This window comes from Cherax quadricarinatus, chromosome 2 (genome assembly GCF_038502225.1).
Source record: "Cherax quadricarinatus isolate ZL_2023a chromosome 2, ASM3850222v1, whole genome shotgun sequence".
Lineage (NCBI taxonomy): Eukaryota > Metazoa > Arthropoda > Malacostraca > Decapoda > Parastacidae > Cherax > Cherax quadricarinatus.
In genome coordinates, this window is record NC_091293.1 from 56061179 (window position 1) to 56074740 (window position 13562).

At 40.5% G+C, this 13562-nt stretch overlaps 1 protein-coding gene across 3 annotated transcripts in view; it reads left to right on the top strand.

The window, feature by feature from the left end:
* LOC128694615 (enoyl-CoA delta isomerase 2-like) overlaps positions 1 to 13562 on the top strand; it is a 223433-nt gene that overhangs the window by 26666 nt on the left and 183205 nt on the right. For all 3 annotated transcript variants that reach the window (XM_070088394.1, XM_070088385.1, XM_070088389.1), the window contains exon 2: positions 6283 to 6425. In XM_070088394.1, the coding sequence (XP_069944495.1) occupies positions 6283 to 6425 (143 nt within the window). The remainder of the gene's footprint in view (positions 1 to 6282; positions 6426 to 13562) is intronic.

The following is a 13562-nucleotide window of genomic DNA, read 5'->3' on the forward strand; positions in this document are numbered from 1 at the left end:
TTGTTGCAGTGATAACACTAGGAGGCAGCTCTGACGACAACTCAAACACACAGGAGCTTTTAAATCTCTGCACAAAATTCAACTATCTAGGCTGGAATATTGCTGCACACTAACAGCACCTTTCAAGGCAGGTGAAATTGCCGACCTAGAAAATGTACGGAGAACTTTCACGGCGCGCATAACGGAGATAAAACACCTCAATTACTGGGAGCGCTTGAGGTTCCTATGTCTGTATTCCCTGGAATGCAGGAGGGAGAGATACATGATTATATACACCTGGAAAGTCCTAGAGGGACTAGTACCAAACTTGCACACGAAAATCACTCACTACGAAAGCAAAAGACTTGGCAGACGATGCACCATCCCCCCAATGAAAAGCAGGGGTGTCACTAGCACGTTAAGAGACCATACAATAAGTGTCAGGGGCCCAAGACTGTTCAACTGCCTCCCAGCACACATAAGGGGGATTACCAACAGACCCCTGGCAGTCTTCAAGCTGGCACTGGACAAGCACCTAAAGTCAGTTCCTGATCAGCCGGGCTGTGGCTCGTACGTTGGTTTGCGTGCAGCCAGCAGCAACAGCCTGGTTGATCAGGCTCTGATCCACCAGGAGGCCTGGTCACAGACCGGGCTGCGGGGGCGTTGACCTCCGGAACTCTCTCCAGGTAAATTCCAGGTAAACCAGCAAATAATGGAGCCTACTAGACTGGAGAATACACTAGACCTCATCTTCTCTAACAATGATGATCTGATGCAAAATGTCACCATATCAAAAACAATATACTCAGATCACAACATAATCAAGATTCAGACATGTATGCGCTGAGCCCCAGACCGAGAAAATGAGATTAGTCACGAGGGAGCCTTCACCAAATTCAACTTCACTAACAAGAACATAAAGTGGGACCAAGTAAACCAAGTCCTAAACAATATAAGCTGGGAAGATAGACTAAGCAACACAAACCCCAACTTATGCCTAGAACAGATTAACTCGGTGGCACTTGATGTATGCTTAAGGCTTATTCCTTTAAGAAAAAGGAGGAGTAGATGTAAAATAGAAAGAGACAGGTGGTCCCTTTACAGGCGATGGAAAAGAATAACAGAGCAGCTAGAAGAGGCCAATATATCTGAAATGCTAGGGAGTAACTGGTCAGAGAAATAGCAAACATCGAACTTAAGCTAAAGGAATCTTATAGGAGTCAGGAATCGCGGGAAGAACTAAAAGCCATAAATGAAATTGGAAGAAACCCAAAGTACAGTGGACCCCCGCATAACGCTATTAATCCGTTCCTGAGAGCTCAATGTTAGGCGAAAATATCGTTATGCGAATTAATTTTCCCCATAAGAAATAATGGAAATCAAATTAATCCATGCAAGACACCCAAAAGTATGAAAAGAAATATTTTTACCACATGAAATATTAATTTTAATACACACAAACTTAAGAAAACATGCACAGTTACATGACACTTACCTTTATTAAAGATGTGGTGATGATTGATGGGATGGGAGGAGGGGAGACTGGATGGTTTTAGTGTTTAGAAGGGGAATCCCCTTCCATTAGGACTTGAGGTGTCAAGTCCTTTTCCGGGGTTGCTTCCCTTCTTTTAATGCCATTAGGACCATCTTCAGAGTCACTGGACTTCTGTCACACAACGTATCTGTCCATAGTGGCCTGTACCTCTCGTTCCTGTATGACTTTACTAAAGTGTTTCACAACAGAGTCAGTGTAATAGCCACCAGCACGGCTTGCAATAGCTGTCTAAGGGTGATTTTCATCCATGAAGGTTTGCACTTCAAGCCACTTTGCACACATTTCCTTAATCTTTGAAGTAGGCAACTTCTTCAATTTCTCTCTCCCCTCCTCCGAAGCAATTTCCTCATGTGTGGCCTCTTGCTGTTGAAGTTGATCTAGCAGCTCATCAGTGGTTAGTTCTTCATTGTCCTCCTCCACCAACTCTTTCACTTCCTCCCCACTAACCTCCAACCCCAAGGACTTCCCCAATGCCACAATTGATTCCTCAACTGGCATAGGATTCTCAGGGTTAGCCTCAAATCCTTCAGAATCCCTTTGGTCTACACATTCTGGCCACAGTTTCTTCCAAGCAGAGTTCAAGGTCTTCTTAGTCACTCCCTCCCAAGCCTTACCTATAAGGTTTACACAATTGAGGATATTAAAGTGCTCTCTCCAAAACTCTCTTAGAGTCAATTGAGTTTCAGAGGTCACTACTAAGCACCTTTCAAACAGAGCTTTTGTGTACAATTTTTTGAAGTTTGCAATAACCTGCTGGTCCATGGGCTGCAGGAGAGGAGTGGTATTAGGAGGCAAAAACTTCACCTTAATGAAGCTCATGTCCCCACAAAGTCGCTCTGCCAAGTCTGTAGGATGACCAGGGGCATTGTCTAACAGCAGGAGGCACTTAAGGTCTAATTTCTTTTCAGTTAGGTAATTTTTCACAGTGGGGGCAAATGCTTGGTGTAACCAGTCATAGAAAAAGTCCCTAGTGACCCATGCCTTATTGTTTGCCCTCCACAGCACACACAAATTAGCCTTGAGGATATTCTTTTGCCTGAACGCTCTGGGAGTTTCAGAGTGATACACTAATAAAGGCTTCACTTTGCAATCACCACTAGCATTGGCACACATGAGAAGAGTAAGCCTGTCTTTCATAGGCTTATGTCCTGGGAGTGCCTTTTCCTCCTAAGTAATGTAGGTCCTGCTTGGCATTTTCTTCCAAAACAGGCCTGTTTCGTCACAAACACTTGTTCAGGTTTCAGTCCTTCACTGTCTATGTACTCCTTGAATTCATGCACATATTTTTCAGCTGCTTTTTGGTCCGAACTGGCAGCCTCACCATGCCTTATCACACTATGTATGCCACTACGCCTCTTAAATCTTTCAAACCAACCTTTGCTGGCCTTAAATTCACTCGCATCACCACTAGTTGCAGGCATTTTTCTAATTAAATCCTCGTGCAACTTCGTAGCCTTTTCACTTATGATCGCTTGAGAGATGCTATCTCCTGCTATCTATTTTTCGTTTATCCACACCAATAACAGTCTCTCAACATCTTCTATCACTTGTGATCTCTGTTTCGAAAGCACAGTTAAACCTTTGGCAAGAACAGCTTCCTTGATTGCCGTTCTCTTGGACACAATAGAAGCGATGGTTGATTGGGGTTTACTATACAACCTGGCCAGCTCGGAGACACTCACTCCACTATCATATTTAGCAATGATCTCTTTCTTCATCTCCATAGTAATTCTCACCCTTATTCCTGTAGAGTTGGCACTAGAAGCTTTCTTGGGGCCCATGGTCACTTACTTTTCAGGTGAAATCACTATAAAAAGGCTATAATAATACGAAATGTTCCGATTGTATGCTTGAATGTTACCCCAGAGGCTTGCTTGTAAACAATGCCACTGGCATTGTTTACAAGTGAGGCTGGCTCAGGCCGCATGGACGTGTCTCGGACAAATTGCGTTGAGCGAATTTTTTAGCACTATGTATGCTAGGCAAAATTTTAGTGATAAAATGTATTGCTATGCGGATTTAACACTATGCGATGCCAACGTTATGCGGGGGTCCACTGTATTTCTTTTCTTATGCCAAATCAAAGTCAAGAACAAAATCCAGTATTGGGCCCCTACTTAAACAAGATGGGTCTTACACAGATGACAGCAAAGAAATGAGTGAGCTACTCAAGTCCCAATATGACTCAGTTTTTAGCAAGCCGCTAACCAGACTGAGAGTCAAAGATCAAAATGAATTTTTTATGAGAGAGCCACAGAATTTGGTTAACACAAGCCTATCTGATGTTATCCTGATGCCAAATGACTTCGAACAGGCGATAAATGACATGCCCATGCACTCTACCCCAGGGCCAGACTCGTAGAACTTCGTGTTCATCAAGAACTGCAAGAAGCCCCTATCACGAACTTTTACCATCCTATGGAGAGGGAGCATGGACACGGGGGTCGTCCCACAGTTACTAAAAACAACGGACATAGCCCCACTCCACAAAGGGGGGCAGTAAAGCAATAGCAAAGAACTACAGACCGATAGCACTAACATCCCATATCATAAAAATCTTTGAAAGGGTCCTAAGAAGCAAGATCACCACCCATCAAATACCCATCAATTACACAACCCAGGGCAACATGGGTTTAGAGCAAGTCGATTCTGTCTGTTTCAACTACTGGATCACTACGACAAGGTCCTAGATGCACTAGAAGACAAAAAGAATGCAAATGTAATATATACAGACTTTGCAAAAGCTTTCGACAAGTGTGACCATGGCGTAATAGCGCACAAAATGCGTGCTAAAGGAATAACAGGAAAAGTTGGTAGATGGATCTATAATTTCCTCACAAACAGAACACAAAGAGTAGTAGTCAACAGAGTAAAGTCTGAGGCAGCTACAGTGAAAAGTTCTGTTCCACAAGGCACAGTACTCGCTCCCATCTTGTTTCTCATCCTCATATCTGACATAGACAAGAATGTCAGCCACAGCACCACGGGTGTCATCTGCAAAGGAATAATAGTAATAATACGATAAAATTGATGAAGGAAATTTTACAAAAATACAAGGGTTGAAGCAGTGGTGGAGGAAGTGGCTGAGGCATTGTCAGTCAGTGTGGCTTTGTTTATGCTGGAGTGAGCATTAGCCTCTGCGCTCTTCCAAACATTTCACAATAATTCATTGTGTTTGGTGCTTGTAGATTGAGTGGAACTGCTACTTAATTAACCGTGGGCCCAAAGGAACTTGCTAGTGCCAGCCCTTTGGTAAAGAAATTGAGAAAACGATAGAATTGAAGAAAGAAATTGTACCAAAATATGAGCAGTGCGCCGCAGTGGTTGAGGCAGTGGTATTTAATGACATACATGTTATTAAACCCTAGGTAGTAGGTTGGTAGACAGCAACCGCCCATGGAGGTACTACCGTCCTGCCAAGTGAGTGTAAAACGAAAGCCTGTAATTGTTTTACATGATGGTAGGATTGCTGGTGTCCATTTTTCTGTCTTGTAAACATGCAAGATTTCAGGTACATCTTGCTACTTCTTCTTACACTTAGGTCACACTACACATACATGTACAAGCATATATATATGTACACACCCCTCTGCATTTTCTTCTATTTTCTTACTAGTTCTTGTTTATTTCCTGTTCTCTCCATGGGGAAGGGGAAAAGAATTCTTCCTCCGTAAGCCACGCATGTTGTAAGAGGCGACTAAAATGCTGGGAGCAAGGGGCTACTAATTCCTTCTCCTGTATATATTACTAAATGTAAAAGGAGAAGCTTTCATTTTTCCTTTTGGGCCACCCTGCCTTGGTGAGATATGGCCGGTGTGTTGAAAGAAAGAAGAATGTTATTTAACCTTAACATGTATGTACTATTTAGCACAATATTTTATGACATTTTCATGTATTTTATGACTGTTCATGGTTCAACAAGTTAAGGAAGCAGTATTGTATTGTATTTCCCTGCAATATACTGGGGCACCAAACATTCACGATTTTTCAACGTTCGCGAGGTTCTTGATCCCCTAACCCTCGCGAATGTTGAGGGAGACCTGTACAGAATTCCACTGGAATGGATTAATTGCATTTCAGTTAATTTAAACGAGGGAAATACTCTGCAAATGAGCAAATCCACTTGTGAGCAAGGTCATGGAATGGATTAAACTCGCAAGTAGAGGTTCCATTGTAAATTGTTTACTGTAACTGTTACCATTAAATCTGTTATAGCTTAAATAATCTTAAGTTAATTTTAAGCCTTCCCATATTGCTCTGCATACAAGGGGCTTTTGACATGTACACCCAACTACTATAATACCTTGTACAACTATGTATCATGTCCTAATAAACTACTATTATTATTATTATTATTATTATTATTATTATTATTATTATTATTATTATTGTTATTATTATTATTATTATTATTATTATTATTATTATTATTATTATTATTATTATTATTATAGTATAAACTATTAGGTGGTGTTTGGACAGCTTAACAATTCACTGCTGTCAGATTGATAATATAGAAATGAAAATTAGGTTCTATAGAAAATAATTGAATAAAAAAATTGGGGTTTCATAACACTTGTGGAAAGTGGGTACATACTGCATTTTGTTCTGACTCAGGCCAATATCACTTAGGAATTTTTTTAGTTCATGTTCAATGGAAGTGAAATATCTCCTTCCTATTGATTACTTTTTGACTGCAATTTTTCCATCCCTTATTTATGTATTGTACATTGTATGCAAATTTCAAGGTGCTGTATTCGTTCTCTTCTGGGAGCACCTTACCAGCGAATTCCAGCATGGTCTGCTGCGACTCAGGTTCGACTTATGAGTGGCTTAAGTGCACAGTTTGAAGAGGCCAAAGCCCGTCTGCTAACTTTAAAGGAAGAACCTAGTAAGTGATTTAAAGTGTTCTTATTGGCAGATACAGGAGGGCCCTGCTTTATGGCACTTCACTTTATGGCAATTTGCTAATACAAACATTTCAAGTTATGACCAAAAATTTGTTTATTCAGCTCCCTGATTCACTATTAATGGCATCCGCATGCCATTCTGTTTAACATCCTCCACGAGCTCTGCATCTCTCGATTACGTCTGGAAACTTTCCAGAATTTCAAGCATTTTAAAGTTATTTCATATTTTATATATACTCTTGTAATTGTACTTATGTGTACCTGTACCTAGATAAACTTACTCACTGTGCTGGCATTCAGGTGCACATTTAAATCACTAAGAGTCTTTCTCTGCTGTTGAAGACACAGTAAGGATAATAGTAATAGTGATAATAATAATAATTCCTCTGGGGCACTTTAAATGTCATATATTACATTAAAATAGACATTTTCATTAATCCATCTATGGTATTTTTTTAATAAGAAACAAGCTACAAATCATATAAGCATAATACAACTAAATGTATAGTATAACAAATCAACATAAATACAAGGTTGTCATCACTACTAAAAGCCAAGCGGCTTGTAGTAGTGACGACAAGAATTCATTTTCTCTAGTCCAATACTAGAGAGAGTGTGTACAGTATAGTATTACTGGGGTAACTGTGTTACATGAGAATGAGATTGTTGCTGTTATTTAATCTACTGCACCAACATGAAGACAACTTGTACACAATGTAAGCCTGGAACATAACCCGCTGTATAAGCGGGGCCCTTCTGTATATGAAACTTCAGGAAGGCCCCACGTACACGGCAAGTTAGGTTTACTGTCATAAATTGAAAATTGCCGAAAAGTGAATCGTCCTTTTTTTTTCACTTTTAATTGCATATAAAATCTGGATGACATGTTTACACTATCATATATTAAGTTAGCAAGAAAAATGTACAATGCACATAGAGTACACTCATTACTTACCTTAAAAAAATTTCGGCCTTAACGTATGGTGAAAGGTGAGTAGTATTTATTGTAGGAAGTTAGGAGGATATACGTATATGGCTGAATAATGACTTGGCTTAAAAGCACGTTTTAACTAGTTTAATCTTCAATCCACACCAGTCTAAGTGTTTCAAAATCAGCAATAAAGTTATCACGTTTCCTAATTACTTTAGTGTCCACTGGTGTAGCACTTTAAGTTTGATGAGTCAAACCAAGCTTATGTCCTATCTCAGCCATCGACATACTTTGTTCTCTGAGTTTAATCATTTCTAACTTGGCATTTAAAGTCAGAGCCTTACAACTCCTCTGTTTATCACAACTACCCTTAGATGTCATTGTGTCAAAAATAGTACATACAATGTTTTTTTTTTTTTTTCTTTTTCTTTAACAAGTCGGCCATCTCCTACCGAGGCAGGGTTACCCCAAAAGAAAGAAAATCCCCAAAAAGAAAATACTTTCATCATCATTCAACACTTTGACCTCACTCACACATAATCACTGTTTTTGCAGAGGTGCTCAGAATATAATAGTTTAGAAGTACAGTGGAACCTTGACTTTGGAGTGTCCCAACTTACGAGTAAGTCAGTCATGTCACTCAGTCAATCAAGTCATTCAGTAAGTCAGTCAAGTCATTCAGTCAATCAAGTCATTCAAAGAGTCAGTCAAGTCATTCAGTAAGTCAGTCAAGTCATTCAGTAAGTCAGTCAAGTCAGTCAGTAAGTCAGTCAAGTCATTCGGTAAGTCACTCGGTAAGTCAGTCAAGTCATTCAGTAAGTCAGTCAAGTCACTCAGAAAGTCAGTCACTCAGCCAGTCAATCATTCAGTCAGTCAGCCATTCAGTCAGTCACACAAACTCATGTTAACCTCTTTTTCTGTGTACAAAGTAACACTTCAGTTAGGGCTACAGGTTATCTCTTGTCTAATTTTTTTTTTATTATTATCACACTGGCCGATTCCCACCAAGGCAGGGTGGCCCGAAAAAGAAAAACTTTCACCATCATTCACTCCATCACTGTCTTGCCAGAAGGGTGCTTTACACTACAGTTTTTAAACTGCAACATTAACACCCCTCCTTCAGAGTGCAGGCACTGTACTTCCCATCTCCAGGACTCAAGTCCGGCCTGCCGGGTTCCCTGAACCCCTTCATAAATGTTACTTTGCTCACACTCCAACAGCACGTCAAGTATTAAAAACCATTTGTCTCCATTCACTATCAAACACGCTCATGCATACCTGCTGGAAGTCCAAGCCCCTCGCACACAAAACCTCCTTTACCCCCTCTCTCCAACCTTTCCTAGGCCGACCCCTACCCCGCCTTCCTTCCACTACAGACTGATACACTCTTGAAGTCATTCTGTTTCGCTCCATTCTCTCTACATGTCCGAACCACCTCAACAACCCTTCCTCAGCCCTCTGGACAACAGTTTTGGTAATCCCGCACCTCCTCCTAACTTCCAAACTACGAATTCTCTGCATTATATTCACACCACACATTGCCCTCAGACATGACATCTCCACTGCCTCCAGCCTTCTCCTCGCTGCAACATTCATCACCCATGCTTCACACCCATATAAGAGCGTTGGTAAAACTATACTCTCATACATTCCCCTCTTTGCCTCCAAGGACAAAGTTCTTTGTCTCCACAGACTCCTAAGTGCACCACTCACTCTTTTTCCCTCATCAATTCTATGATTCACCTCATCTTTCATAGACCCATCCGCTGACACGTCCACTCCCAAATATCTGAATACATTCACCTCCTCCATACTCTCTCCCTCCAATCTGATATTCAATCTTTCATCACCTAATCTTTTTGTTATCCTCATAACCTTACTCTTTCCTGTATTCACCTTTAATTTTCTTCTTTTGCACACCCTACCAAATTCATCCACCAATCTCTGCAACTTCTCTTCAGAATCTCCCAAGAGCACAGTGTCATCAGCAAAGAGCAGCTGTGACAACTCCCACTTTGTGTGTGATTCTTTATCTTTTAACTCCACGCCTCTTGTCAAGACCCTCGCATTTACTTCTCTTACAACCCCATCTATAAATATATTAAACAACCACAGTGACATCACACATCCTTGTCTAAGGCCTACTTTTACTGGGAAATAATTTCCCTCTTTCCTACATACTCTAACTTGAGCCTCACTATCCTCGTAAAAACTCTTCACTGCTTTCAGTAACCTACCTCCTACACCATACACTTGCAACATCTGCCACATTGCCCCCCTATCCACCCTGTCATACGCCTTTTCCAAATCCATAAATGCCACAAAGACCTCTTTAGCCTTATCTAAATACTGTTCACTTATATGTTTCACTGTCAACACCTGGTCCACACACCCCCTACCTTTCCTAAAGCCTCCTTGTTCATCTGCTATCCTATTCTCCGTCTTACTCTTAATTCTTTCAATAATAACTCTACCATACACTTTACCAGGTATACTCAGCAGACTTATCCCCCTATAATTTTTGCACTCTCTTTTATCCCCTTTGCCTTTATACAAAGGAACTATGCATGCTCTCTGCCAATCCCTAGGTACCTTACCCTCTTCCATACATTTATTAAATAATTGCACCAACCACTCCAAAACTATATCCCCACCTGCTTTTAACATTTCTATCTTTATCCCATCAATCCCGGCTGCCTTACCCCCTTTCATTTTACCTACTGCCTCACGAACTTCCCCCACACTCACAACTGGCTCTTCCTCACTCCTACAAGATGTTGTTCCTCCTTGCCCTATACACGAAATCACAGCTTCCCTATCTTCATCAACATTTAACAATTCCTCAAAATATTCCCTCCATCTTCCCAATACCTCTAACTCTCCATTTAATAACTCTCCTCTCCTATTTTTAACTGACAAATCCATTTGTTCTCTAGGCTTTCTTAACTTGTTAATCTCACTCCAAAACTTTTTCTTATTTTCAACAAAATTTGTTGATAACATCTCACCCACTCTCTCATTTGCTCTCTTTTTACATTGCTTCACCACTCTCTTAACCTCTCTCTTTTTCTCCATATACTCTTCCCTCCTTGCATCACTTCTACTTTGTAAAAACTTCTCATATGCTAACTTTTTCTCCCTTACTACTCTCTTTACATCATCATTCCACCAATCGCTCCTCTTCCCTCCCGCACCCACTTTCCTGTAACCACAAACTTCTGCTGAACACTCTAACACTACATTTTTAAACCTACCCCATACCTCTTCGACCCCATTGCCTATGCTCTCATTAGCCCATCTATCCTCCAATAGCTGTTTATATCTTACCCTAACTGCCTCCTCTTTTAGTTTATAAACCTTCACCTCTCTCTTCCCTGATGCTTCTATTCTCCTTGTATCCCATCTACCTTTTACTCTCAGTGTAGCTACAACTAGAAAGTGATCTGATATATCTGTGGCCCCTCTATAAACATGTACATCCTGAAGTCTACTCAACAGTCTTTTATCTACCAATACATAATCCAACAAACTACTGTCATTTCGCCCTACATCATGTCTTGTATACTTATTTATCCTCTTTTTCTTAAAATATGTATTACCTATAACTAAACCCCTTTCTATACAAAGTTCAATCAAAGGGCTCCCATTATCATTTTCACCTGGCACCCCAAACTTACCTACCACACCCTCTCTAAAAGTTTCTCCTACTTTAGCATTCAGGTCCCCTACCACAATTACTCTCTCACTTGGTTCAAAGGCTCCTATACATTCACTTAACATCTCCCAGAATCTCTCTCTCTCCTCTGCATTCGTCTCTTCTCCAGGTGCATACACGCTTATTATGACCCACTTCTCGCATCCAACCTTTACTTTAATCCACATAAATCTTGAATTTACACATTCATATTCTCTTTTCTCCTTCCATAACTGATCATTTAACATTACTGCTACCCCTTCCTTTGCTCTAACTCTTGTCTAATATCTTTGTGAATTCTAAGACTTAAGTGCTTATACCTCTTCATGCCACTTTCAGCAACACTAGTATGGCTACTGGGTGTCATGATTGCTTGGCAGATACAAAATATAGTAATTAAAATATCATAACACAATTGACAAACACAGCTGTCTTGTAGCAGAGAAAGACTGGACATGTATGAATTAGGAATGCTGGGAAGGTGGGGGATGGTGTCGGGGAGTGGTAGGGGATGGTGGGAGGGCTCCCCGGCTGCTACACAACAAGGTGGCCGCTTTGTCAAGCCGTTATGGCTTGACAAAGCTCCTGGAGAGCGAAACGTTGCCACAAAAAAATGTCACGTTAGTTGCACTTGTGTCCTTTTACTTTACATACAGCAGTAAACATGTTTACATCCCTGTGGGAGGCAGTTCTCTCGTGCTTGTTTGCATTTTTTTTAGTCATTTGACCAAATTTCTTTTTTCTAACCATGGGTCCTAGTGATCTACTGCAGTTAGCCTCGAAAGTACTCCATTTTCTCTTACAGTAAGAACATGGGATGATACTATAGTCAAATTGTGACAGAAATGGCCAACGCTTCTGCTGCTGCCACTTCCTCTGCCACCATATTATGGCCTATTTTATTCATTCTAGAGTACAAATCATGTTTCTGTGCTAATTATATTGATTATTATGTCATGTTAGATGAATTGTGATAGATAAATAAGCTGTTAAGTTGATAATAGCATCATATTCAGGTATTTTTTCTGGTCTCTCCAGAGTGCAGGAACGAATTAATGGCTTATCAATTAATTTAAATGAGGAAAATTAATTTGATATACGAATAAATTGAGTTACGAGCTAGCTCCTGGAACAGATTGAACTCGTAAGTCAAGGTTCCACTGTATATACGTATAAAGATACACAACATATCCCTCCAAAAGTGCCAATATCCTAAACCCCTCCTTTAAAGTGTAGGCATTGTACTTCCCATTTCCAGGACTCAAGTCTGGCTATATAAAATAACCGGTTTTCCTGAATCTCTTCACTAAATATTACCCTGCTCACACTCCAACAGCTCGCCAGGTCCCGAATACCATTCATCTCCAATCACTCCTATCTAACACTCTCATGCATGCTTGCTGGAAGTCCAAGCCCCTGGCCCACAAAACCTCCTTTACCCCCTCCCTCCAACCTTTTCGAGGATGACCCCTACCCCGCCTTCCTTCCCCTACAGATTTATATGCTCTCCATGTCATTCTACTTTGATCCATTCTCTCTAAAAGACCAAACCACCTCAACAAACCCTCTTCAGCCTTCTGACTAATACTTTTATTAACTCCACACCTCCTAATTTCCACACTTCGAGTTTTTTGCATAATATTTACACCACACATTGCCATTAGACAGGACATCTCCACTGCCTCCAACCGCCTCCTCGCTGCAGCATTTACAACTCTAGCTTCACACCCATAAAAGAGTGTTGGTACTACTATACTTTCATACATTCCCTTCTTTGCCTCCATAGATAACATTTTTTGCATCTGCATATACCTCAATGCACCACTTGCCTTTTTTCTTTCATCAATTCTATGATTAACCTCATCCTTCATAAATCCATCCACTGACACGTCAACTCCCAAATATCTGAAAACAATCACTTCTTCCATACATCTCCCCAGTTTGATATCCAATTTTTCTTTATCTAAATCATTTGATACCCTCATCACCTTACTCTTTTCTATGTTCACTTTCAACTTTCTACCTTTACACACACACCCAAATTCGTCCACTAACCTTTGCAATTTTTCTTTAGAATCTCCCATAAGCACAGTATTATCAGCAAAAAGTAACTTGTATTTAATTCCCCATAATTTAATCCCACCCCTCTCCCGAACACCCTAGCATTTACTTCTTTTTCAACCCTGTCTATAAATATATTAAACAACCATGGTGACATTACACATCCCTGTCTAAGACCTACTTTTACCGGGAAATAGTCTCCCTCTCTTCTACACACCCTAACCTGAGCCTCACTATCCTCATAAAAACTCTTTACAGCATTTAGTAACGTACCACCTATTCCATGCACTTGCAACATCTGCCACATTGCTTCCCTATCCACTCTGTCATATGCCTTTTCTAAATCCATAAATGCAATAAAAACTTCCCTAACATTTGATCTACACATCCCCTACCCACTCTAAAACCTCCTTGCTCATCTGCAATTCTACC